The following is a 24,428-nucleotide window of genomic DNA, read 5'->3' on the forward strand; positions in this document are numbered from 1 at the left end:
TTTCGTTTTATTAGGACGCCGCGGCCGCGGCGACGGTGCGGGTGAACTGAAACCGGTCGGCGAGCTCCGCTCCGAGCCCGTCTCTACCCGGGGCAGCTGCGTCGTGCACCGGCCGTGCCTCTGACCGATCGCCCCCTCCCCCCCGCCACGGTCTTCGCATTCACAAGTTTTTTTTTTGGAAAGATATTCACAAGTTTTTTTTTCCTTTGCTCCTTCCACGTTCCTCGGTATCCTCCTCGTTTCCTTTTTTCCTCCCTCTAGAAAAAATGGTATTTGTCGCTTTCCTTTTATAAATTACCCTTGACTAAGTAAATGATGTTTGGTTTCCTTGATGCCGGGGAAGCGTGATGTGTGATGGGCGGTGGGGCCGAGCAATAATCGGTTCCGCTCTTGTTTTGCGATCTACGCGCTTTACAACTCCTCTGCTGATTTGAAAACGGCTCGTTTCAGTAACCCTTAATCCTGCACGCTTTCAGCACCTATCGTTTCTTCCATATATAGGCAGATTGAGATTTTCAAAGGCCCGTTCATTTGTAAGCGACGTGCGTGTGGCACGATGGGAAACTGGAGTGGTGGTTGGGAGATCATTATTCTCCCTCCGCATGAGCCTATCGGCGTTACAACACACGGTTAATCATTGCGAAGAACGTGTCTGCTCCAGTAGTTGTCAATATAAAAGGAGCGAAACAAGCAATCAACCCTAGCTTAAAGAAAGGGCTTATGGTTTGGAGCTCTGGATCAGCTCGCTCCCTCTGAAAAAATAGTGCGAGACGTAAAAGAAACTGTGGCACGATGGGAATTTGGACTTTGGAGTGGTTGTTGGGGGGATCATGTTCCGCAATCTGCATAGTGGTGATCGAACACTGTTAAATCTATGTAAGAATATGCCTTCTCCAGTGGTCATTATTACAAAAAAAAACAGCGACTAATGCTTGCTTAAACAAAGGACTTAGTGCGTTTGAGCTTTGGGTCAACACTCTCATGATGATCTCGCCACCTACTGAATGTATTAGTATTCAAGGCTATGAGCAAAACTCAAATCATGTTTCAGTAATCTTCGTATGCTTTACTTTTACACTTGGCATAGATAAAGAGAAAGACTCACATCACCAAGAGTCTTTCTAAATTTCAATCTCTAAATTATCATTTGGAGAGTCATCTACATAAAAATCATTTTCTATACATGTTTACTCTCCAACAGTTTTTCTATATCGTGTTTATACTCTAGAGAGTTATTTTCGTCATCTATCTTTGGCTAGCGAAAAATCCAGAATAGATGATGTCTATATTTGGATAACCACTTAGAGAAGCTCTTGGAGAGTATTTTTCTATCAGAATATCTATTCCTAACAATTGGGATGGAAATAGAGTCTCTTGGAGAACATGCGTGCCTTCGTCAATGAGAATATATGGGATTTAAGTTATTGTCTGTTGTTTTCCCATAATCAAAGTGACAGCCAAACATTTCTACCATATTAAATTGAGTCAATGAATTATTGAGAGATACGTCAAAAACTAATCTCCTTTTTCTAGACGACCAACTCCAACTGGTCCGCTGGTCCCTGCGGCCGAGCTCATGCTAATGAACAATCTGACATCACCCATGACAATTTGCATGGAATCCTGACCAAGACAAAACCCAGGTTCCGGCCGGGTTAGCATTCTCAATTACTTGGACCGAAGGACAAGCAACGACATTTTTAAATCTTGTAAAATCAGGAAATTCACAAAAAAAAATCAGACCGCTGGACAACACATGTGATTTCATAGCAGGAATATATCTCATCTTGTTTATCCAAAAGTCCGACCTAATACTCCACTACCGTGTTAGATCACGAAAAACTTCCCCACTAGATCTAGGAGTATTCAACATTCCTGTCCCTATTCAGTCTGGCGCTCGCAGCTCTAAATGCCTAAAATATCCGCGCAAACCTGTCATGATCAACGTGACAGCGAGTGATCGTTTCCGTTCTTGAACTGCGATAAATGCTGCTGCATCCAGCATGTGGCTGTGTTAGTAGGCAGCCTATCATGCCGGTAATCATGCAACAAACCCATAAAACCATCCAAGGATTCAGCTGGAGCCTGTAGTTTTTTCTTTCCTTCTATTTTCCCGTTATCCCTCTGAATGACCCTCTTTGCAAGGCGGATCAGTAGTTCCTCTCGCGTCTAGAAACTACTGTTCTGCAGCTGCATCGAGTCTGACCGACGGTCGGAACAGACCATTCCAACACGTACCGGAATTACGTCCCACACTGATCACCCGATTAATCCTCCAAAGTCGTCAGGGCGTAACTGCTTATGCGATAACTTTGCACGTTAGTCAATCAACCACCGTGCTGATTCAGACCATCCATATACCAGCAAAGCCGTCCAGACGACGGGGAGTTCACGGTACAATAACTGGCGAGGTGGGCTTGGTGGATCAAGTTTTCTGGCGCCAAAAAGGCTTCCAGAATAGAAAGCCCAACGCGAGAAGCTTCATGGTCCTCCCTCAAGCCAGGTAAATGGCACTTTGCCGCAGAACGTTCCGTGATCCCCGTCCCGCTCGGGTGGTACGAGTAGGCACCGCATGACCTGGCCGCGTGCGAGGACCAATGAGCCTCTCGCTCTCCACGGCATTTACAGCGTTCCCATGGCCGTCAAGCGTCAAGGCAGGCAGCATCCAGTGCCCGGGGTCAAAAACATCTTGATCGAGCAGTTGGATCAGCGGTCTAGATGCCACTGGGTACCCATTGTCCGCATCCAAACTCATATCCGCATAGTTTGGGCAGGGTATGGATTACCCATCTAAATATGAGTATAGATAGGGTATTGCTAGATAATATCCGTTTTACCCATACCCACCCTCAAAATAAATAAAAAAGGCATGCCCTTGAGGGCCCTGTTGGAATGGTGGATAGTACTAAGGATATGCTTGATTTAGCAGTAGATTATTATAAAAATCTTTTCTGTCGTGAAGCTAGTTTGGGTCTCTCTTTAGGGGGACAACTTCTGGAAAGAGGAGGATAAAGTCTCTCCTGCAGATAATTGCTTTTTGGAGGCACCCTTCTCTGAAGATGAAATTAAGCTAGCTGTTTTTGACTCTTATGCGGAAGGGGCTCCTGGTCCTGATGGCCTCCCCTTTTTATTCTACCAGCACTTTTGGGATATTATCAAGTTAGATTTAATAGCCCTGTTTTCCGCTTTTGAAACTGGGATGTTAAATCTCTCTAGGCTTAATTATGCCTCAATTGTTCTTATCCCTAAAGAAATGGATGCCAAAACTTTGAAGAAATTCAGACCTATCAGCCTACTTAATTGCAGTTTCAAAATTTTTTCCAAGGCTATGAACAATAGGTTAATCAATCTGTGTGATAAGCTGATTTCTTCAAACCAATCTGCCTTTATTAAGAGCAGGTATATCCTTGAGAGTGTAGTATCAGCCCATGAAATTATACATGAGGTTCATAGAAAACGAGATTGTGGCATTATTTTCAAGCTTGACTATGAGAAGGCCTACGATAGGGTGAGCTGGGAATTTTTGGATGAGATGTTGACGTCTCGAGGTTTTGGAGAAAAATGGGTGGGTTGGATTAGGAATGTGGTGAGGGTGGCTCTCTTTGTATTAGAATAAATAATGAGGACGGTGTTTATTTTAAAACTGGAAAAGGCTTGAGGCAAGGGGACCCCCTCTCCCCCCTCCTTTTCAACCTAGTGGCTGATGTCTTCACCAAGATGTTTATGAAAGCTGGTGAGCAGGGCTTGATCTCAGGACTTATGCCTGAGGTTTGCTCTGGAGGAGTAATTAGTTTGCAATATGTTGATGACACCTTGCTATTCTTGGAAAAAATTTTGGATAAGGCAAGGAATTTTAAATGGCTCCTGGCCTGTTTTGAACAGCTTTCTGGGATGAGAATAAACTATGAGAAGAGTGATATGATTGGTGTAGGGTTGGATGAGGACGAACTTAATGCCTTTGCCAATCTCTTTTGCTGCAAAGTTGGCACTTTCCCTATTACTTATCTGGGTGTACCCCTTCACTTTAACAAGCTCAGAAGAGAAGACATACAACCTATAGTTGACAAAGTGATCAAGAGAGTAGCTGGGTGGAGGGGGAAACTCCTCTCTTATGGGGGGCGTTTAACCCTTCTAAAATCCTGTTTAGCTAGCATTCCCACCTATCTACTCTCTGTAATCAAATTCCCCAAGTGGGCTATTGATGCAATTAACTCTCAAATGGCTCACTTTTTATGGAATAACCATGAGGGAGAGGGCAAGTACCATCTTGCCAACTGGCAGCTTGTTTCCCAGAGGAAAGAGGTGGGAGGCATGGGCATCCCTGACCTCCATAACTTCAACTTGTGCCTGCTAGCCTCTTGGATTTCTAGGTATCACTTAAGTGATAATGCCCTTTGGAAAAAAATAGTAGAGTTCAAATATAGAGTTAATGACCCTAACCTCTTCTGCTGCCCTGACATCAACTCCTCTCCTTTCTGGAAAGGTGTTCTATGGGCGGTTAAAGCAGCTCGGATGGGTTATTCTTGGAAGATTGGTAATGGTCAACATGTCCGCTTCTGGGAGGATAGATGGTTTGGCTCTTCTAGCCTTGCTATCCAATACTGGCATCTTTATGTCTTAGCTAATGAGAAAGAGAGCACAATTTCTGAGTGTTGAGATGGGGTAAACCTTAAATTCACTTTTAGGAGAACCGTGTCGGCTTATGTGATGAGGATATGGGAGGAAATCCTAGGTATTACGAGTGCTATCACCCTTTCTGAGGAACCAGATTCAGCTATTTGGACTTTTAATTCCAATGGGGTTTACTCAGTCCAATCCCTTTATGCTGTTATCAGCTTTAGAGGGGTCCAACCAATCCACACCCCTGTGGTTTGGAAGCTGAATATCCCTCCCAAAATCTAAGTTTTTCTCTGGTTACTGAGCAATAATAAACTCCTTACTAGGGATAACCTTAGTAAGAGAAGAAATGTCGAAAACAAGTCTTGTCTTTTCTGTGCAGAACCGGAGTTTGTAAATCATCTCTTCTTTGGTTGCTGTGTTGCTGCAAATATTTGGAATGTTTGTTCGGACATCTTAGAGACTCCTTTGTCGGACTTTGATTCCATTGCTAAATTGTGGCTATGCCGCAAAAAACACTACATTACTAATATGTGCATCTCTGCTATTCTTTGGAGCCTTTGGAAAATGAGAAATGCTCTTTGTTTTCAGGGACTTGTGTTGATGGATGTGAAGAGGATTCTAAGCAAGGCGGCTAGAATGTTAAGAAGATGGAGGGTGATGTGCAAGGACTCGGAAGGTGCACGCTTGGGGGAGATCGCGGAAGCTATGGACAGAAAGACGAGAGAACCTGTGCGTCTTACTTGGCCTCAGACGGATGCTTCACCAATGTTTGAGGGGGTGCAGCGGGTGCTGCCAGCAAACTCGTTGATGCGGGGTGCTTGTAGTTTTAATGAGGTAGCCCATGATCTGTGATGTATGTTCCCTTTTGTTGGCTATATAGCGGGCGCGCTTCCAATACGCAGATGCTTACACTTGTAAACGTTTTATTCGTTTGAGTAAAATGGGGGAAACATTTACTCTAAAAATAAATAAATAAGGCAGCAAGCAGCGGCTCATCTCATCTCATCTCTTCCCTATCGTCTTCAACCTCCCGCTTCCTTTCTCTCTCTCTCCCTCCCTCCCTCACCCTCTCTCTCTAGCTTTGCATTCATCGTCACCAAAAAATGACTACCAGGAGCAAATCTGATCCCCCTCCTCCCTCTCTTTCTTTCTGCTTCTCTCTTGGCCACGACTGATGAGTGCTTTAGAAAAAGGAAAATCGAAGCTACAGTGACCTGCGGTTGCTGTGCTTCCACAGTTCAATAGTGGAATGTTGGAGCGCAGGAAGGTAGGGGAGAGTTACTGCAGATTCCGGAGGGTGGCCACGAGGCGTGAGACTGTGTGAAGATCGGCGATTCCGGATGCGGCCGCCTGCTCGTCGACCTCGCCCTCGCATGCTATCGAATTACAGCTGTGCAGTGGGCAACATAATTGTAAATGGATATGGACAATTCTGGATATGGGTATGGATTAACCAAATCCTCCCCAACGGCAACTTGGATTATGCGGCTCGGCCTCGACGACGGACGCGTCGCGGACGCACTCACGCACATGCCTCCCACGGCGGCTCGTGCCCGTGCTGACCGGGCTGGCGTCGCCTTCCCCGTACACCTTCGAGGCTCCGATCTGCCAAAGAAGAATGAGCACCCACCTGCGCGTCGCACCGTTACGGCTTATCACGGGATCAAGCCGTTGGTCACCGCAAAGTGACCCCGCGCTCTCGCGGTTTTGCTTGCCGGCTTGCCGACCACCGCCGTACCGCCGATTTCATACCATGCACTTTCAGTTCGCCTAGTCGTGGCTGATGGTTGATGACTGATGCTGATTTGTTGTGATAAAAATTCTGTTGGCTGGCTAGTGCTGGTGGCTGATGCTGATTTGGTGGAAGAGAATAACACTGCGGGCTAGAGACTCCCACGCCACTTCAAATTTTTTGTTTTGGGCCTAATCAGCTCAACAAACAGACTTATATGTGTAATTCGTAACAAATAATTTTTATTTGTTGCATAAACAATAACAATTGTTCCAGCAACAAAAAAAATATTTCAAAAAAAATTATTGACATTTGTATGATGATTTGACCTGGGAGCGGCATTAGGCGCTACTCGGGCAGCCCGCGTGACTGGGTGCCGTCATGCGCAAAAGCACCTCCCACTCCAGATTCTAGGCTCACATGTGTAATTCAGTAAAATTTATTTCGGAATATTTTTTTGTTGCACGAATAATAATAATTGTTCCAACAACAAAAAGTATTTCGAAACAAAAGAAATAATTATTAGATCTTGTATAATGATTTGATGTTAGTCACACGTGTGATTCATAGTATTTGCGGCAGCACTCGACGTGGGCTGCATCCAAACATGAACCCACCGTGCAAGAGAGAGAATAAACCCAAGAGCGTTTGGGCCGCAGCATATTAGTGGGCCTTTCCGAGATACACCCTACGACGCGGTTTTTTAATTTTTAATTTTTAATTTTTGTTTTTTATAAAAGTATATTTTCGTTTTCAAAATTTACAAAAATATACCCCGGCCGCCCGGTGCCGGGCGGCCGGCACCTGGTCGCCCCGCTGCCGGGCGGCAGGGACTTATCTATAAAAAAAATTATAAAAAAATTATACTCCGGTCCCTGGAGGACCGGTCGCCCGGCAGCGGGGCGGCCGGCCCCCAGGCTGCCCGGCAGTGGGCGAGCAGCACCTTGTGTGCTGTGCTGCGCTGCCTGCTATTTTGTTTCAGTGAAGTAAAAGAAAATTGAGAGCAGAGAGAAGAGCGTGTGTGCGTGAGTAGATGTGCTGCCAAATTGAGAGCAGAGAGAAGAGCGTGTGTGCGTGAGTAGAAGTGCTGCCGACAGACGCTCTTCTCTCTGCTCTCAATTTGGCAGCACATCTACTCACGCACACACGCTCTTCTCTCTGCTCTCAATTTGGCAGCACATCTACTCACGCACACACGCTCTTCTCTCTGCTCTCAATTTGGCAGCACATCTACACGCACACACGCTCTTCTCTCTGCTCTCAATTTGGCAGCACATCTACTCACGCACACACGCTCTTCTCTCTGCTCTCAATTTGGCAGCACATCTACTCACGCACACACACTCTTCTCCTCTCCGCTCTCAATTTGGCAGCACATCTACTCACGCACACACACTCTTCTCTCTGCTCTCAATTTTCTTTTACTTCACTGAAACAAGGCAGCAGGCAGCGCAGCACAGCACACAAAGGTGCTGCTCGCCCGCCGCCCCACAGCCGGGCGGCCTGGGGGCCGGTTGCCCCGCTGCCGGGCGACCGGTCCTCCAGGGACCGGAGTGTAATTTTTTTGTGAAATTTTTTACAGATAAGTTCTTGCCACCCGGCAGCGGGGCGACCAAGTGCCGGCCGCCCGGCAGCGGGGCGGCCGGGGTATATTCCTGTAAATTTTAAAAACAAAAATATATTTTTGTAAAAAACAAAAATGAAAAATAAAAAAACCGCCACCCACGACACAATAAGAAAGCGTCGCGTCGTTCAGGTCTTTTTTATCCATGGGCTTCCTCACCCAAGAGCCTAGCCAGCCTCTCGAATCAGCCCGCCCGGTATCACGATCTGTTCCGCCCGGTATCACGATCTATTCCATTCGGCCTCGAGCGATGTCGATGGGGCCGGAAACTGGTGTACTTTTGGATGATGGCCGCCCCCGGGCCCCGCGGGTAGGGTTGAAAATGGGACGGGGAAATTCCGTCCCGATCGGCTCTGTTTACTGTTTAAACTGACCGTAAACTGTTTTCGCGAAAAAAATAGAAAAATGGGAAAACAAAACGGGAAAACGGGCGGGAACGGGAACGGTTGGGGTGTTTTCCCGACCGTTTTCACGGTTCCTGTTTTCAGCCGAGAAAATTCCCGCGGGAATTCCCGTATTTGTCGTAGTCGGCTGTGTTACCTGTGTTGGAAACATGAATTATTGTTTGCATGTGTTCCAACATGAATTGTGAATTTGTGATTCACTTTACCTGTGTTTCTTAGTTATACGAGTCTTGTTTCCATGTTATTTATGCATAGTTGTAATTATTTTATCGAGTTAAATGTTTGAAGTGGTTGTATGTATTTTCCCGTTTTGAGTTATCGATTCCCGATCGTAATCGGCATGCTCCCGACCGATTGATTCCGTTCCCGATATCCCGTAATACCGATTTCGTTTTCCCGTCCGATTTTTCCGTTCCCGTTTCCGTTCCCGACCAAAAAATGCAGTTACGGGAACGGTTGAGGGGTTTTCCCGACCGTTCCCAACCGTTTTCATCCCTACCCCCGCGGGCCGTTCGGCCGGGAAGAATTCGTGGACCGCAGACTACTGCTAGGACTACCTGAGCGTCTCGCGGCGGACCTTGTTTGAATCGTTCTAACATCTAGAACCCACTTTTTTAAAGAAAAAATCTCTTATGTATAGAGTACTAAATGATATTTATTTGTATTTTTTTTTAAAAAATAGATACAATTTTTCGCGACGAATCTAATGATGATAATTAATTTATAATTGAATACAATGATACTACAATAACTATTTTCTAATTATACGGTCAAAAATCTTATTAAATTTTTCTCGTGAAGTAACACAAGAATTATAAAATTAGTTTTGCAAGCTGTTTTGGTACCAGAAATTAATGATCAAATTCCCTCGCATAACTAGTGCTGGGGACGCTCGACTGAAGTCTGAGCTCCGAAGGAAAGGATCATCGGATTCTGACGTGCCGTGCCGGCTCTCCTTCCTATCGCGTCTCTTTGTGCGCTTTCTTTCCACTCCTAGTCATAAAAGAACACATTTCCCTCAAGTGGATTAGGCAATTTAGGGCTTCCCGCGCTGGACGACCATGGCGTGAATGGTCTGTTTGGTTTGGACTGGAAAAGTCTAGACTAAGAATTTTATTAACTTTAACCGCTAATTAAGGTGTCAAACAAAGTTAATTCATAAAACCAACTTTAAAACCCTGCGCTAGGAATCCTGAACAATCTAATGAGATCTTTGATCGCGTGATAAAAAGATGATCACTGTAGCATCATTGTAGCCAATCATCAATTAATTACCGTTATTAGATTCGTCGCGAACAGTTACATTCATCCCTACAAAAATTTCGCAAATAGAGTTCATTTAATATTCCATGCATGCAGATTTTTCTATTAAAAAATATGCGCGCACTATTCCTAAAATCTCCAAGACCGATACAAAGAAGCGCACTAGCCAAAACAAAAGCTGTCACATCTAGCTTAACAAAGTATACTATTATATGCGAAGAACTAACGCTGACGTCCTGACAGGCTAACAGACCCCGGCAAGGCGGCAAGGCGGCAAGGAAAGAGCGCAAGTAAACTGACTCGCAACCACCATTTACCCACAGCTTGGCCTCGCCGGGCGCGAGTACCCCGAGCCGAACTCATCCCCCTTGCGGTCTCCCCCTCGCTCCAACTCTCCAAATTCCACCCCAACCCCCCTGCACATCCCGACTCCAACTCCGGCACCAATCCCAGCACGGGCGCAAATCAACGGGACACCGGAACAGCAACAGCAGCGGGCAGCGGGGGCGCCGGTGCCGTATCCTTCACTCACTCCTCCCTTGAAACGTAGTACGAGTACCCAGATCTACAAGCTACTGCTCGCCTTCCCTTCCCATAAATACCACTCCCGCCGCGATTCCCACCTTGGACCAGCGGTTGTTGCTTCCTCGCGGAAAACGGATAGAACAGCCGCCGCCCTTGCTCTCCGATCGGGCGGAGGATTGGAGCGCCCGGGGTTCGATCCGGCGGCGTGCTCGTGCCTTAGGGATGGCTGGCGCAGACCGCGGGGAGGAGGCCGCGCTGGAGCAGGGGCTCCTCGCTCCGGAGGTGAGTTGACTCGACCACTTCGATCGTGTTCTTGTGTTTAGTGATGATGAGTGGCGGCTCTCGATCTGTAGGGAGCATATTTTTGTGAGATTCCTAATCTATTTCATGGACAACAAAAAAAATCGTACCTTGGCGCACCGAATTTGGAATAATTTGAGTGGAACTTCCTGATTGATTTAGTACACAATTCTTAAGGATAGCTTGCCACACCGCCACCACTTTGTAGTTGGGCATAGTTCTGGTGTTCTATACATGGACACGGGGTCACGATCACGAGTAAAATTCGAGAATTGCAATTGCAGTTTTAATTAGAAGCTCTCTTTTCTCGTACTTAATTTGCTTGATGTATACTATATATCTGAGCCTAAACTGTTTATCTTATGGGTCCGTTGAACTCTTGCGCGGGTTGAAAGGCTTCCAGAGTTCCAGTTCCAGGACATTTCTCTTTGTTTTTTCTTAAGCTGATGGAGCTTTGCGCATTGCTGGAGTGGTGTCCTTTGCACATTAATGTTGAAGTAAAGCCTGAACATATAGTCTGTATTGGGCCTTGCTGAATAAGTGCAGAAAGTCCTAATGGATTATTATATTATTTTAGTCAAAGTCTGTGCAGCAATGTATGATGATGTGCTAATGTAGTCAAAGTGCTCTCTTGTCTGTTAGTACTTGTTCCATTTGTTGTACAAAAATCATAATGGCGTGATATCTTGGTTTCAGGAAACGAACCAACTAATATACACTGGAGATGGATCTGTCGACTTTTCTGGAAATCCTGTTGTGAAGGAAACAACTGGTAGATGGAAGGCATGTCCATTCATATTAGGTAATTTTTTTTTTGGATAAGCTCACTAAGTGCGTAAGTACGTTCTTCCATTTAATTCCCTTATAACCTGCAATTAACTATCGCGGTTAACCTAGGTAATGAATGCTGTGAGCGGCTGGCCTATTATGGCATCTCTACAAACCTCGTTACTTACTTGACAAAAAAGCTACATGATGGCAATGCATCTGCTGCTAGCAATGTGACTACATGGCAGGGAACTTGCTATCTGACTCCGCTTATTGGAGCAATCCTGGCTGATGCGTACTGGGGGAGGTATTGGACGATTGCAACATTCTCCACGATATACTTCATTGTAAGTTATTTTGCTCTGTAGTGCCATGGTACATTCCGTTTTGCTGCTCATTAAAGACCCCTCCAATCGAAAGAAGGCAAAACGATGGCATATGCTGGTAGAAATTGTCTTCTTGATAGCATGTGATTTTACTGATACAACACAATTTGCTTCCAAATGGCATATCTCTGTCAAGCTAAAGATGTTTTCATTTCAACCGCCCTGAACCCACACACGAAAAGAAAAATTTTTTAAAGATGCCTTGTACTATTATTGGAATCTGTCAACCCTTAGCATGGATGTTGAAAAGGTACATGTGACTATGTGAGTAATTTGTTCTTTTTTTAACAAATGAACGTGCCCTCTAATTTCTGTGAACTAGGCTACTAGTTCTTGCTTATACGTTAGCGGTTAGCCCATACACAAAGTGCTACATTCAACTGATCCTGGTACGACCCTGTTAGTTTGTTACATTTTTAACTTGACATCATCTTTTAATTGTAGGGGATGGCAATACTGACTCTTTCAGCATCAGTTCCTATGCTCATGCCTCCATCCTGTGAAGGATCCTTTTGCCCACCAGCAAGCCCTTTTCAGTATACTGTATTTTTTCTTGGTCTTTATCTGATTGCCCTGGGTACTGGTGGAATTAAGCCATGTGTCTCATCTTTTGGAGCGGATCAATTTGATGATACAGATCCAGCTGAGCGAATCCAGAAGGGGTCTTTCTTTAACTGGTTCTATTTTTCAATAAACATTGGTGCTCTCATATCAAGCAGCTTTCTGGTTTGGGTCCAAGACAACCTAGGATGGGGGCTGGGCTTCGGCATCCCGACAGTATTCATGGGGTTGGCAATCATAAGTTTCTTCTCTGGCACATCAATTTATAGGTTCCAGAAACCAGGAGGTAGTCCTATTACACGAGTATGCCAGGTGGTTGTTGCCTCTTTGCGCAAGTGGAATGTACATGTCCCAGAGGACAGCTCCCTCTTGTATGAGCTACCTGATGGGGTGTCAGCAATTGAAGGGAGCCGACAATTGGAGCACACCGATGAACTCAGGTAAGTCTCCTTCTGTGATGCAATTCTAAAGCATATAACCTGCCATCAATGTTTTAATTGTCAAATAATGTCGACATGGGTTTTTTCTAGTTGCTAAATCAGTCCCTAATTTTTTCTGGTCAGGATTTAGTTTGGCTCAATTGCAACTTATAAGCTCTGTAAACCTTTTTCTTTGTTGCTTTGCCAAATAGATGAATATTTATGACTTGAATTGTGGTATCCTTCTTTTCCCATGATGTGAAAGCTAAGAGCCTAACATATTCCGCTGACATTTGTTTCAGATGTTTGGACAAGGCTGCTACAATTACTGATGTTGATGTGAAAACAGCTGACTTCACTAATCCATGGCGGATATGCACTGTCACCCAGGTGGAAGAACTGAAGATACTGCTAAGGATGCTCCCTATCTTCACAACAACAATAGTGTTTTCCGCTGTTTATGCTCAGATGTCAACTATGTTTGTGGAGCAAGGGATGGTGCTTGACCCATCCTTGGGTTCATTCAAGGTTCCTCCAGCATCCCTATCCACTTTTGACACGCTAAGTGTCATTCTTTGTGTCCCGATCTACGATTACATACTGGTCCCACTAGCTAGGAGATTCACTGGCAATGAGAGGGGCTTTACGGAGTTGCAGAGGATGGGCATTGGCTTGGTAATCTCCATCATAACCATGGCAGTAGCTGCAATCCTCGAGATCAAGCGGCTGGCGATTGCCAGGGAGCAACACTTGGTGGATCAGAACGTCCCAGTCCCACTGAGCATATTCTGGCAAATTCCTCAGTATTTCTTGGTCGGTCTATCAGAGGTGTTCACGTTCATCGGGGCGCTTGAGTTCTTCTATGATCAGTCACCAGACGCCATGAGAAGCCTCTGCAGCGCGCTACAGCTCCTCACGACAGCATTTGGGAACTATCTCAGCACGTTTATCTTAACTATGGTCGCCTACTTCACGACAAGGGGAGGCAACCCTGGATGGATTCCAGATAACTTGAACCAAGGGCACCTCGATTACTTCTTCTGGCTCCTTGCCGGTCTCAGTTTTCTGAACTTGGTCGTATATGTCGTCTGCGCCGGCAAGTACAAGAGCAAGAAAGCAACTTGAGTTCAGAGGGAGAGGAGCTCGATGGTGTGATGTCAACATGGACAGCGCGCTTCAAAACCTGTATATATGTCCCCCACTGCATTGAATCTGGCCGAAGCAATGTTTCTCATTGTACTCAGATACATAGTCTGATTTTACATTCATATTTTCTCTCCTTTCTGTAAAATATATATTTGACTCTCGGAAGTTGCTGCTCAATGTATACAATCTCATGTGCTTCTACTCTGGTATCAGCAAGGATTTCAATTGCTGGTCATGTGTTGAACTCTTTGTATGCATGCATCTAACTTGAGCCATGTCACATTCTCATGGAGGGTCTGCAAATTGCAAGTTGCACATAGCTGAGCAGCCGACGGTGTTTGCCCAGACGGGCATTTGCCTGCCGTGTTTTTTCGTTCTAGGTTCATTCCGGAAGGTTGATTGCTGGAAGCTGATCAACCAGGTTGGCGATCAACCTCAACGACCAACAATCCCCATCGGCCCCGCCCATCTCTGCGGAGAACAGGCAAGCAGATCGCCCCTGCGCTGCAGATTGAGCATCTGACTGTACTGTTGTTTGTGTTGCCGTGTTATTGCCAGCATGTCAGCGTTGACCGACGCGGGGTCCGTCTGTTTCTTGCCGGAACTAGGAGACGGACTGCCGTGCGGATGAACCTGTAATCCTGATCCTGTTTTTTTTTTTAAAAAAAACATGATCCTATGGTTGGCTGATGATTGACTAGGATTTGTTAATTTTTTGTGGTCAAGTCATTGCTGTTTGAGTTTGACGACGTGAAGGGAGCATGTGAGCACGTTGGGTTGGGGCGTTGGGCCTGGAGCTACCTGCGGTGGGAACGTGGGCAATCTATCGTCTGACCACCGCCCCCGTACGTTCGCGGTTGCCGGTTGCTCTCCGGTCGTGCCAATGGCCTGATGGCCATCTGAACGCATTGCAGGGCTGTACGCGCTGCCACGTTGACTCGTGCTTGTACATTGACACGACGACTACGGACTACGTGCATGCACCCGACAGACAACGGTGCCGGCGCGGGATGGCACCCGACAGAGCAGAGAAAAAGAGCTCAAGAAAGAAACGAGTCCGACCTATTGGTTCGACATGCCAGCAACATCAGCGCAGCCGCGCGCGCACGCCGCACGTAGCGGAGCGGGCGAATGATTGCGACGCCGGCCCGGCCGACCGCGCGCCGGGAATCGCGTCGACCCGCCGCGCGCGAGCTCCGACCTTCGCCCAACCATTCGGTCCAACACCCGCCAGCTGCCGGCCATTGCCTCCGCTTTCCGCTCTCCGACCTTCGCCTCCTCGATCGTCCGCGTCTCCCTTCGCCTTAGAGATCGAGGGGTCAGTTCAAACCTGCCGCATACGGACTATACGGATAGAGAGCTGCAGATCCACCGTGGTTGCCGCCGCTTCTCGGATTAAGGTTTCAGGGCGGCACGCGCGCGTAGCTAGACTTGACGATGTGGTGCTGCAGCGGCGCGGAGGAGGAGCCCCTCGCCGCCCCGCCGGCCGGCTACCCGGCCGCCACGCCGCCGCGAGCACCAGGTTCGTTCTTTCTCCTTTCTCCCACCTTTTCCTCCGGCGGTTAGCCAGATGCTTGATCGACATCATCATCCTGAATAATTCCTGATGAAGAGACGTGACAGTAATCTCACCGTGCGCACTCGCTCATGTATGGTTAATATGCGCAGCCCAGCCGAGAGGGCCGAACATGCCTCGGGCCGGCGGCGGCGCGTCCGCGGCCAAGGTGCTGCCCATCGACGTCCCGGCGTTCCCGCTGGCGGAGCTGAACCGCCTCACGGGCAACTTCGGGGAACGGGCGCTGATCGGGGAAGGCTCCTACGGCCGCGTCTACCGCGCCAAGCTCGCCTCCGGGGAGCTGGTCGCCGTCAAGATGTTCGACAACGGCAGCTCCTCCGGCCAGTCGGAGGCCGAGTTCTGCGAGCAGCTCTCCGTGGTGTCCCGGCTCAAGTGCGACCACTTCACCCAGCTGCTCGGCTACTGCCTCGAGCTCAACAACCGGATCGTGCTCTACCAGTTTGCCACCATGGGCTCCCTCTACGACATACTCCACGGTATGCTAGTACTAGTAGCAACGAGGCAGCTAGCCATCATCCGGAGCGTCTTCAGAGTTCAGAATCAATCAAGCATTGCTCTTGTTGCAGGGAAGAAGGGGGTGCAGGGCGCGGAGCCCGGGACGGTGCTGACGTGGAGCCAGCGCGCCCGGATCGCGTACGGCGCGGCGCGGGGCCTGGAGCACCTCCACGAGAAGGTGCGGCCGCCCATCGTGCACCGCGACGTGCGCTCCAGCAACGTGCTGGTCTTCGACGGCCACGACGCCAAGATCGGCGACTTCAACCTCACCAACCAGTCCCCGGACTCCGCCGCGCGCCTGCACTCCACCAAGGTGCTCGGTACGTTCGGCTACCACGCGCCCGAGTACGCCATGACGGGGCAGCTCACGCAGAAGAGCGACGTGTACAGCTTCGGCGTCGTTCTGCTGGAGCTCCTCACGGGGAGGAAGCCCGTGGACCACACCATGCCCAAGGGGCAGCAGAGCCTCGTCACCTGGGTGGGTCCCGATCCCCCATTTTATTTGCCGTGATCACATTTCTGATTTCTCATGATGAGGCGCTTGAGGGGAAAAAAACAATTGGTGATCTATCTTGTCCAGGCCACTCCAAGGCTGAGCGAGGACAAGGTGAAGCAGTGCGTGGACCCCAAGCTGAAGGACGACTACCCGCCCAAAGCCGTGGCCAAGGTACGCAACGCCGCCGTTGGACACGGCGATTTCTCCTGCGCGGGCAATGGCAGCATGCCAGCATGACTTGCTTGATCACTCCATGATCGTCCTGCTGATGTGTTTGGGTTGCTCGTCTGTGCTGTGCAGCTCGCGGCGGTGGCGGCGCTGTGCGTCCAGTACGAGGCCGACTTCAGGCCCAACATGACCATCGTCGTCAAGGCCCTGCAGCCCCTCGTGAACGTCCGGCTTGGAGGTGGAGGAGATCATCAGTAGCTAGCTAGAGAAACTCCCTGTTAGTCACCCTGTGAAATTGTAATCGAGCAAGTTTTTGAACTTTCATTATTGTCATTCGTTCGTGTTTTTGACGCGAACTGCGGCAAACCCGTTGGGGGTTAGCCTGAACACGTATATTAAGCAAAAAGGTATCGTTTACAGGGAGATGGTGAGCAAAAGAACAGAGCAGGGGGATGGGAGAGAGAGATTACAACCGAAAACGCCAAAACAGAGGAGAATTACATAAGAAGAAGAAAAGAGCTCCAGTTCATAATGCACATGTTACTATCAGGTACAGTTGATCTATTCGCCCAAAGGGCAAGGTCAGCAGAGCAACGTCGCACCAGGTTGTAGTTGGAAAGTTCTTCTTGGTCGAAGACCTTGGCATTCCTGCACTTCCATAAATTCCACAAAAAACAGGTGATTATAGTCGAGCGTGTCTTTTGGTTAGGGGGGACGGGACCCGGTAGGGGAGTTGACCAAAGGAGCTCAATAATGAGTTAGGGAAGGGGAAGAAACATTGAGAAGCGCCCAAAAACTTTGTGCCCGAGGACAGTGAAGGAAGAGGTGAGGGGTGTCTTCAATGGCACCCCAGAAATGGCAGCAACCTGAGTTGTTGGCACGGCGAGAACGCAGCCTAAAATTTGTGTTGAGTTTATGGTGGTGGGCAAGCCAAAGGAAAGACTGGCAACGTGACGGAGCGAAATTCCGCCAAATGAAGGGCGCAAAAGGGTCATCAGGAAGGTGAGAAAAAGCGAAGGAGTAGCTAGCAGCTGTGGAAAAAACGGAGCTGGTGGAGTTCCGGACGTGTCGGTAATCAGGCTCCGAGGGGGCGAGATGGATCAAGTTTGTGACGGCAAGAAGTTGGGAGAGTTCTGCCTCAGCAACGGCGGAGAGGCGATTCCGCAGATGCAGGTTGCCGTCCGAAAGAGCATCAGCAACCGAGATGTTCAAGCGCAGGGAGTGAGAGAGCAGTGCAGGGAAGCGCTCAGCTAACGGACAGTTTCTGTTGACGCTAATCTGATCAACACACCGAAGCGCTAGCATGTGCAGATCGCAACGATCGTCACCAGCGGGCTTCAGACGGCGACCGGTCAGACTGGCCGCTCCAACCGGTTAGACCGGTTGAAGGCAAAAACACGCGTAAACCTAAAATCTCAAGCTCGGGAGGGACCCGTCGGAGCTCGAAGATCTAGGGTTGTCTTGAGGTCGGCAGGCCACTCAAGATGCCCTTGAACGCCGTAGAGACGAGCAAAGAACAGCAAAGGGGTTAGAAAATATTAGGGTTTGAGAGATTGAGTAAAGAGAATAATCTTGATACGATTGTGGTTCGAAAACCCTCAATCGGCCACAACCTTTATATTTATAGGCCGGGGAGGACGTACCCCTTCCAAATCGGGTTACAATAGAACTCTTAATACAAAACCCTAACCCTACTCGGATTACAGGCCCAGAACGGTCTGACCGGTCGGCCCAACCGGTCAGACCGGTAGGCCTCGGTTATTGTCAATTTTGGCCTCCAACATATGCCCCCCTGCCTTTTTGGTGAGCTATGCAAGCCAAAAAAACAAGTACCTAGACATGCTCTAAAAATACAAAATTAAAAATCCAGCACTGGCCTAAAAATAATGCTAAGGCGATATCCAAATACCGGCCATCTTCATCTTTAAGCGTCTTGCCAAATACTTGAGTAGTACTTCTTCAAGTATCTTCCATTCAGCGCCCTGGGTAGACGTTCTCCTTGCAGCGTCTCCACCATATAAGAATTTCCCGAAGATAACTTTGACAATCTTGTATGGACCTTCTCAAGCCGGCGACCACTTACCAAACTTATTGCTCTTTGTCCCAAGAGGCAAAATTGTCATCCAAACCAGCTCACCAACTTGAAAAGATTTAGGTCTTACCTTTTTGTTATAAGCTCTAGCCACCGGAAGCTTGTATTTCTCAATTTTCTTCAAAGCTTGCAACCGCTTGTCACTTACATCATCAATATTATCCACCATCAAATAATGATAATTAATAGCGAAAAGGTCATTTTGTTTAGCCAATCTATAAGCGTCCAGATTTATCTCAACAGGTAAAACGGCCTCTTGACCATAAACGAGCTCAAAAGAAGTAACTTTAGTAGCACCATGCCTAGATATGCGATGAGCCCATAATGCTTCGGATAAAATCTCATGCCACCTCCTAGGATTTTCTTCTATCTTTTTCTTGATGAGCTTTATCAAGATCTTATTACTAGACTCGGCCTGACCATTGGCCTGAGCATAATATGGAGATGAATTGAGTATCTTAATCTTGTAAGATTCGGCAAATTCTCGAACTTTCTTTCAAATAAATGACGAGCCTTGATCCGTTGTCAAAGTCTGAGGAATACCGAATCTATGAATAATATGCTCCGTAATGAACTCAATTACCTCTCTATGTGTCATATTCTTCAAAGGTACCGCTTCGGTCCATTTAGTAAAATAATCCGTCGCCACCAACACGAAGCGATGTCACTTTGAAGAAAGAGGATTGATTTGACCAATAAAATCCAAACTTCATCCTCTGAATGGCCAAGGGTTAATGATAGGATGCAATAACGCAGCAGCCACCAACTGAATATCACCAAACCGCTGACATTCCTCACATCTTTTATAATATCTAAAGTAATCTGAAATCATACTTGGCCAACAAAAAACGGCTCTCCTAAGCAACAACTTCATTTTAGGAGCCGATTGATGTGTACCACAAATGCCTTCATGCACTTCTCCCATAGCAACACGGGCCTGATCAGTCCCCCAAACATTTGAGAAGAATATCATCGGCGGTCCGACGATAAAGCTCATCGTCAACCAAAACATATTTAAATGCTAAACGCCGAATACTTCTATCTGCACCACGACCAGGATCTCTCAAATATGCCATGATAGGCATCCTCCAATCATGCACTTCGGCCTCAACCTTTTGAGTAGAAATTTCAGCCGAACTGCTGTTCACACCGCCCTCAGCGGTCCGACCGGTCTCAGCGACCGGTCGGACCGGTTCGTCTAGAACCAGCGACTCAGCTTTAATCCGCATCGGCTTTCTAACATTGAAGTATTTCTTCGTCACATTATAGCCTGATGCTTGTTGAGCCAGAGCATTAGACTTTTCATTATCCTCTCTTGAAATATGTTGAATTACAAATTCATCAAAGCAAGAGATAATATCAAGGCATTTGTAAAGATATGCATTTAGAATTTCATTGTAACATTGGCATACTTGCTGCATCACCAGAAGTGAATCACCAAAGGCTTCAACATGCTTCACGCCCATGGATTGCAAAAACTCCAAGCCAAACAGAAGTGCTTCATATTCAACTTGATTGTTTATGCAAAATTCTTCCAATCGGTTTGATAACTCAAAAGCAGCACCACTTGGAGAAATGAGAACATTACCAATGCCAACTCCTCTCCCATCATCACAAACCGATCCATTAAAGTATAATTTCCATGGTGTGTAAGTAATATAGCCGACTTCCAAATCATATTCATCATTAATCCGATATTCAACAATAAAATCCGTTACAATTTGGCCTTTTACGGATTTCAAAGACTCATAAAGCCAAATCGTACTCTACAAGTGCATAAGCCCATTTGCCGATTCTCCCACTCAAAATCGGTTTTTGTAACATATGCTTAATAACATCGGCTTGACAAGTTACTATACATGTACTAGATAACAAATAATGTCTCAACTTGGTAAAAGCATAGTATAAAGATAAGCACAACTTTTCAATAAATGTATACCTTTGTAACACCCATAAAATTTCCAAGTTAAATCACTCGTTAAAAATCAATTTTGAGACTTTGTAAAAAGCCTTTGAGCTGAATCTCCGTTGTTATCTAAAACCCATCTTTTATCTAATAACCATCCAATTATTAACTTTCCTTCAAGTTCATCATTGCAGCTTAACGCTTCCTCTAATCTTTTCTTTCCCTAATCCTTTTACCCTCTCCATACCTCCTCACGTTCTATGCTTGCAGTCAGACAAGCTGCACTAGCAAGCTAGCTCAGGCAACACACACGACATGCAAGCTCGCACGCCAAATGTCTTGCCGTGCTCACCTTTCTCTCCCACAAACACACACAAGCAGACCAGGCCGCGTGCGAGGGACTCAGCTTCAGTACCTTTGCTTCACAAAGGCACGCTGTACCTTTACCTGCCATATCCAGCGTCCATTTCAAATCTAACAGCTCTCAGCACTCCCAAGAGAAGATAGCAGGATACAACGGAAACACCTACACATTCAGACTAAACAGTTTTAGTTTTGTACCAAACATTCAGATTTTTATACTACTATATATTTCTCTAAAAAAATAGTTAATTCATAAATAGAGTGTCAAATCCAAGGTGCCTCACATGACAGGAAGCAAAGCATGCATTTCCAAGCATTCTAAGTGACATTTACAGGACATCACAAACACATGGAATTCTGAATCATTCAAACAGAATTTTAGGGAACAAATAGGAAATATTCAGTAGTAAAATAGACACATCTATCATCCCCTGAACTCTTTAAGAACTTGCCCCAATTAACAAGTTCATACTTTATATCTTCAGGACACTAACTGAAATAGATACAAAAGGAAAGGTATTGTCTGTCTTGCAGCTGCGGGCTTATTACAACATATATTGTTCATTCTAGTGCAATAGACCAGCAGCTGAACCTTTCAAAGTAAAGGCCATTTCACTTGTACAATTAGGCCACAAAATGCTATAGTTAGCTAACCAAATACTGTGGTTAGGTATGTCCAAAATCACTAAGTTGGAATCCACATTCTAGAACTGATTTTCATCACCAAGATCACAACTTGGAGATGTTAGGAGTTCGGTAAAAATTCCTAAGCTGCGAATGATACTGCATTCTTGAAGCTCCACAGGTGCTCCTTTGTTGCTGTCACCATTCTCTTCTACTTGGGGATGTACACCATCATCTTTCTTTTGCTCCTAGCAATGCAAGTTAAATTAATTATTTTATGAATGAATGACAATAACATGTAAGAGTGTGCAGGTTCAATGGAACAAATACCTTTGCTGCTTTTTTTGTTTGTTTGGTAGATTTAGCTGGCTTAGGCTTCCTTTTTTGCAACTTGTCAATCCAAGATTTTTTCCTCTTTGAACTTTTCGGCTGGACCTCCTTTTTCTTTAGCTGTGCTGCACTGACCAAGTTATTTCTCTGCTGCACATTGGGCTCAACATTTTCTTGGTCATTACATGAATTTTTCATGGGAGCAATCAATGCAATGACTATGAGTTTATCCTCTAGCTGTGCATCAAGGCAATCAAGTCCATTGTCTAACATCAAACAACACTCTGGATAATTCGCTGCTTTGTATGCCAAATTGAGGAACTTATGAGACAAAGATCTGTACCGAAGATGAGCTTCCAACTTAGGATTTGCTACCACGTTCCTTCCTTGACTATCTTGTATATTTCCTTTGCATGCTTCTCTAGTCCATCTCGGTAATATATAATGTGCCGGCAATGTCTTTGTGTTAATTAAATCAAGAACTTTCAAACCATGTGCACATAATATTCCAGTTCTACTGAACATTCCACAGCTACAGGACACAATTTGCTTTGAAGGATCACATGTAACTATGCGCTCCTCCTCAAAGATATCACCATTTAAACTCCCAATAGCAATGCCATATGTATTTCCATCCAATACCTTACTGCATGCAGCCATGGATCTTTCATATTCACTTTGGAAAGCTTCAAAAATAGCTGGAGTATACACTTTGCTTGCTTGCATCAGCATAGGTGTGCTCATTAGTCTTCTTGGTATTTTTTTCCTTGCCTCAAATTCAGCCTCCAGCTCCTTATCTCTTTTTTCTTGCACTGTCCTCTCAAAATGTTTTAAAAATCGAACAATATCAAAATCTGATTTCAGATGGTTCTTTAACGCGTTGTTGAAGCTCTCACTTAATTGTGTGCTTCTCACTCCCAAAGTGTAGACATTTCTCATATAACATTCAGCCCATTTCTCCTTCACCTTAATTGTGTAGCTGAGGTTAAGTGATCCACCAACTTGACGACTAGCCAACTCACGTGCAGCTTTTGGTCTAATTCCAGAATCATCAGCTGTCTCGATTTCAAAGACTTGAAGTTCTGAAATTTTTCTTTGTGATACCATCAAGTGGCGAGTTTCTGGCAAGTGAAGGAGGTGATTGTGTTCGAGCACAACATCAGTGACTTCATAATTTTTTGCTTCTCGATCCAATATAAGACTCATCCGAGCTTTGTAATCAGTTCTTGTTTCAGCTCTAAAAAGCTTTGGTGCATTATCTGACTGTCCTTTCCTTCGATGACCCTCATTGGAACAAACATATCTGCATGAAGTCACCTCACCATCATATCTGCTCACATTTTTGTATCTTTTCCTCACATCAAAGCCCATACGGCCTCCATATGCCACCCAAAACTGCCAAGCTTCATCTAGATTTTTGAACCTCAATCCAACTTGAGGCGCCCCCTTCTCCGATTCTATCATTTGCCTTCCACAAGCTGCTAGCAAAATGTAGCCCAGCGAGGAAAGAACAGAAGTGCACATAAGAAAAAGCATATATCATGAACTAAAAGGAATGAATCAAGCAGGAGCATTTGAATATGTAAATCCAACAAACAATATTAATCGAATTGCTAGCAGTGTATCACACAAGCATTGCACATTCAGGCAAAAAACACAACTAGCTAGGAACTATAGCTATTGGCATCAAGACTATTGCAGATCTCAGAAAAAAACAGCATATTGTTATTGTGTCATACCTGAAACCCTGAAACCCCTCGCTGTAGATCGAACCTAGAGGAAGCAGCGTCCCTCCCCTTCACGGCGTGGTAATGGCTCCTCTCCTTCAGCTCTAGTACCTCCGAATCGACGCCTCGCAGCCTGCTGCTCTCCTCTGGCGCGACGCGGCGCAGATCCCTCCTTCCTCCCGTGCGGCGCAGGCCACCTCCCTCCTCCCGCGCGGCGCGGCAAGGCCGCCTCCGTCCTCCGGTGCAGCGCGGCGCAGGCCGGCACGGAGGGCGCGGAGGGCGCGAATCCGCACGCCCACCAGACCTCTCGCGCGCCCAAATGGCCGTGGCCCTCGCTTCGGCCCTGCCCCCGTGCCTTTCTTTTGTTTTTTTGTTGTTGTTGAATCGGCTTTGCCCTTGGATGACCGGTGGACGCACGCGATGGAGCGAAAGACGCAGCATGCCTTTACAGAGCAAAGGTACTGAAGCTGAGTCCGCGTGCGAGCACGCCGAGCCAGGCCCCGCTGCCCTCGATTAGCTCGACCCCACGCATGCACACAGCAGCAGCACAGCCACAGCACGTGCGACGCAAGCCGAGCAAAAGCCGGGATTCGCTCGCGAGCTTCACGGGCAATGTAGCATGCCGCACCGCGCCACCCGCGTAGTGCCAAGCCGCTGCTGCCCACCCGCCGTATCGTCCCATCACCATGCCGAGCTGCTCGCCGGGCCAAAGCCGTGCCGGCCGCCGCGACCGCCGCCGTGCGCCACAGCGCCTCAGCCTCGCCTCCCACGCGCAAGGCTGCACGAGCACGCCAGGGCGCCTGCCCGACCCGTCCCTTCACCGCCTGCTGCCTCTGTCGCGCCATTACTCCGCCTGCGCGCCGTCGTCTCAGCACCACCGCGCCGCAAGCGACGCTCGGTAGC

General features: G+C 46.9%; 3 protein-coding genes across 4 annotated transcripts; 2 read left to right on the forward strand and 1 right to left on the reverse strand.

Annotated features, from left to right (window-relative positions):
* The first annotated feature begins 9,926 nt into the window (after positions 1-9,926).
* Positions 9,927-13,983, forward strand: LOC120649948 (protein NRT1/ PTR FAMILY 8.3-like). The gene is made up of 5 exons (XM_039926888.1): positions 9,927-10,450; positions 11,165-11,270; positions 11,366-11,583; positions 12,067-12,623; positions 12,905-13,983. Exons 1-5 carry the CDS (start codon positions 10,391-10,393, stop codon positions 13,725-13,727), a joined length of 1,764 nt encoding a protein of 587 aa, XP_039782822.1. The 5' UTR covers positions 9,927-10,390; the 3' UTR covers positions 13,728-13,983.
* A 984-nt stretch (positions 13,984-14,967) lies between these two features.
* Positions 14,968-16,830, forward strand: LOC120649949 (probable protein kinase At2g41970). Its single transcript, XM_039926889.1, has 5 exons — positions 14,968-15,270; positions 15,417-15,800; positions 15,891-16,297; positions 16,400-16,486; positions 16,616-16,830. Exons 1-5 carry the CDS (start codon positions 15,186-15,188, stop codon positions 16,739-16,741), a joined length of 1,089 nt encoding a protein of 362 aa, XP_039782823.1. The 5' UTR covers positions 14,968-15,185; the 3' UTR covers positions 16,742-16,830.
* A 4,353-nt stretch (positions 16,831-21,183) lies between these two features.
* LOC120649950 (protein FAR1-RELATED SEQUENCE 7-like) lies at positions 21,184-24,085 on the reverse strand. Of its 2 annotated transcripts, none has more exons than XM_039926891.1 (3): positions 23,538-24,085; positions 21,799-23,276; positions 21,184-21,716 (listed from the first exon to the last, which is right to left on the reverse strand). In XM_039926891.1, the coding sequence occupies exons 2-3, from the start codon at positions 23,260-23,262 to the stop codon at positions 21,549-21,551; spliced, it is 1,632 nt and encodes a 543-aa protein (XP_039782825.1). In that variant the 5' UTR covers positions 23,263-23,276; positions 23,538-24,085; the 3' UTR covers positions 21,184-21,548. The 2 variants fall into 2 exon arrangements, with proteins under 2 accessions (XP_039782825.1, XP_039782826.1); XM_039926892.1 differs by having other exon boundaries at positions 21,799-23,279.
* Positions 24,086-24,428: the final 343 nt, after the last annotated feature.

Source organism: Panicum virgatum, chromosome 9K, assembly GCF_016808335.1.
Source record: "Panicum virgatum strain AP13 chromosome 9K, P.virgatum_v5, whole genome shotgun sequence".
NCBI classification, from domain to species: Eukaryota; Viridiplantae; Streptophyta; class Magnoliopsida; order Poales; family Poaceae; genus Panicum; species Panicum virgatum.

Coding starts and splice junctions, on each gene's coding strand:
- LOC120649948 (XM_039926888.1), top strand. CDS start 10,391: ATGGCTGGCGCAGACCGCGGGGAGGAGGCCGCGCTGGAGCAGGGGCTC. Junction 10,451..11,164: donor AGGGGCTCCTCGCTCCGGAG/GTGAGTTGACTC, acceptor TCTTGGTTTCAG/GAAACGAACCAACTAATATA. Junction 11,584..12,066: donor TCTCCACGATATACTTCATT/GTAAGTTATTTT, acceptor TTTTAATTGTAG/GGGATGGCAATACTGACTCT.
- LOC120649949 (XM_039926889.1), top strand. CDS start 15,186: ATGTGGTGCTGCAGCGGCGCGGAGGAGGAGCCCCTCGCCGCCCCGCCG. Junction 15,801..15,890: donor CCTCTACGACATACTCCACG/GTATGCTAGTAC, acceptor CTCTTGTTGCAG/GGAAGAAGGGGGTGCAGGGC. Junction 16,487..16,615: donor CGCCCAAAGCCGTGGCCAAG/GTACGCAACGCC, acceptor TGTGCTGTGCAG/CTCGCGGCGGTGGCGGCGCT.
- LOC120649950 (XM_039926891.1), bottom strand. CDS start 23,262: ATGATAGAATCGGAGAAGGGGGCGCCTCAAGTTGGATTGAGGTTCAAA. Junction 21,717..21,798: donor AAACAAAAAAAGCAGCAAAG/GTATTTGTTCCA, acceptor TTGCATTGCTAG/GAGCAAAAGAAAGATGATGG.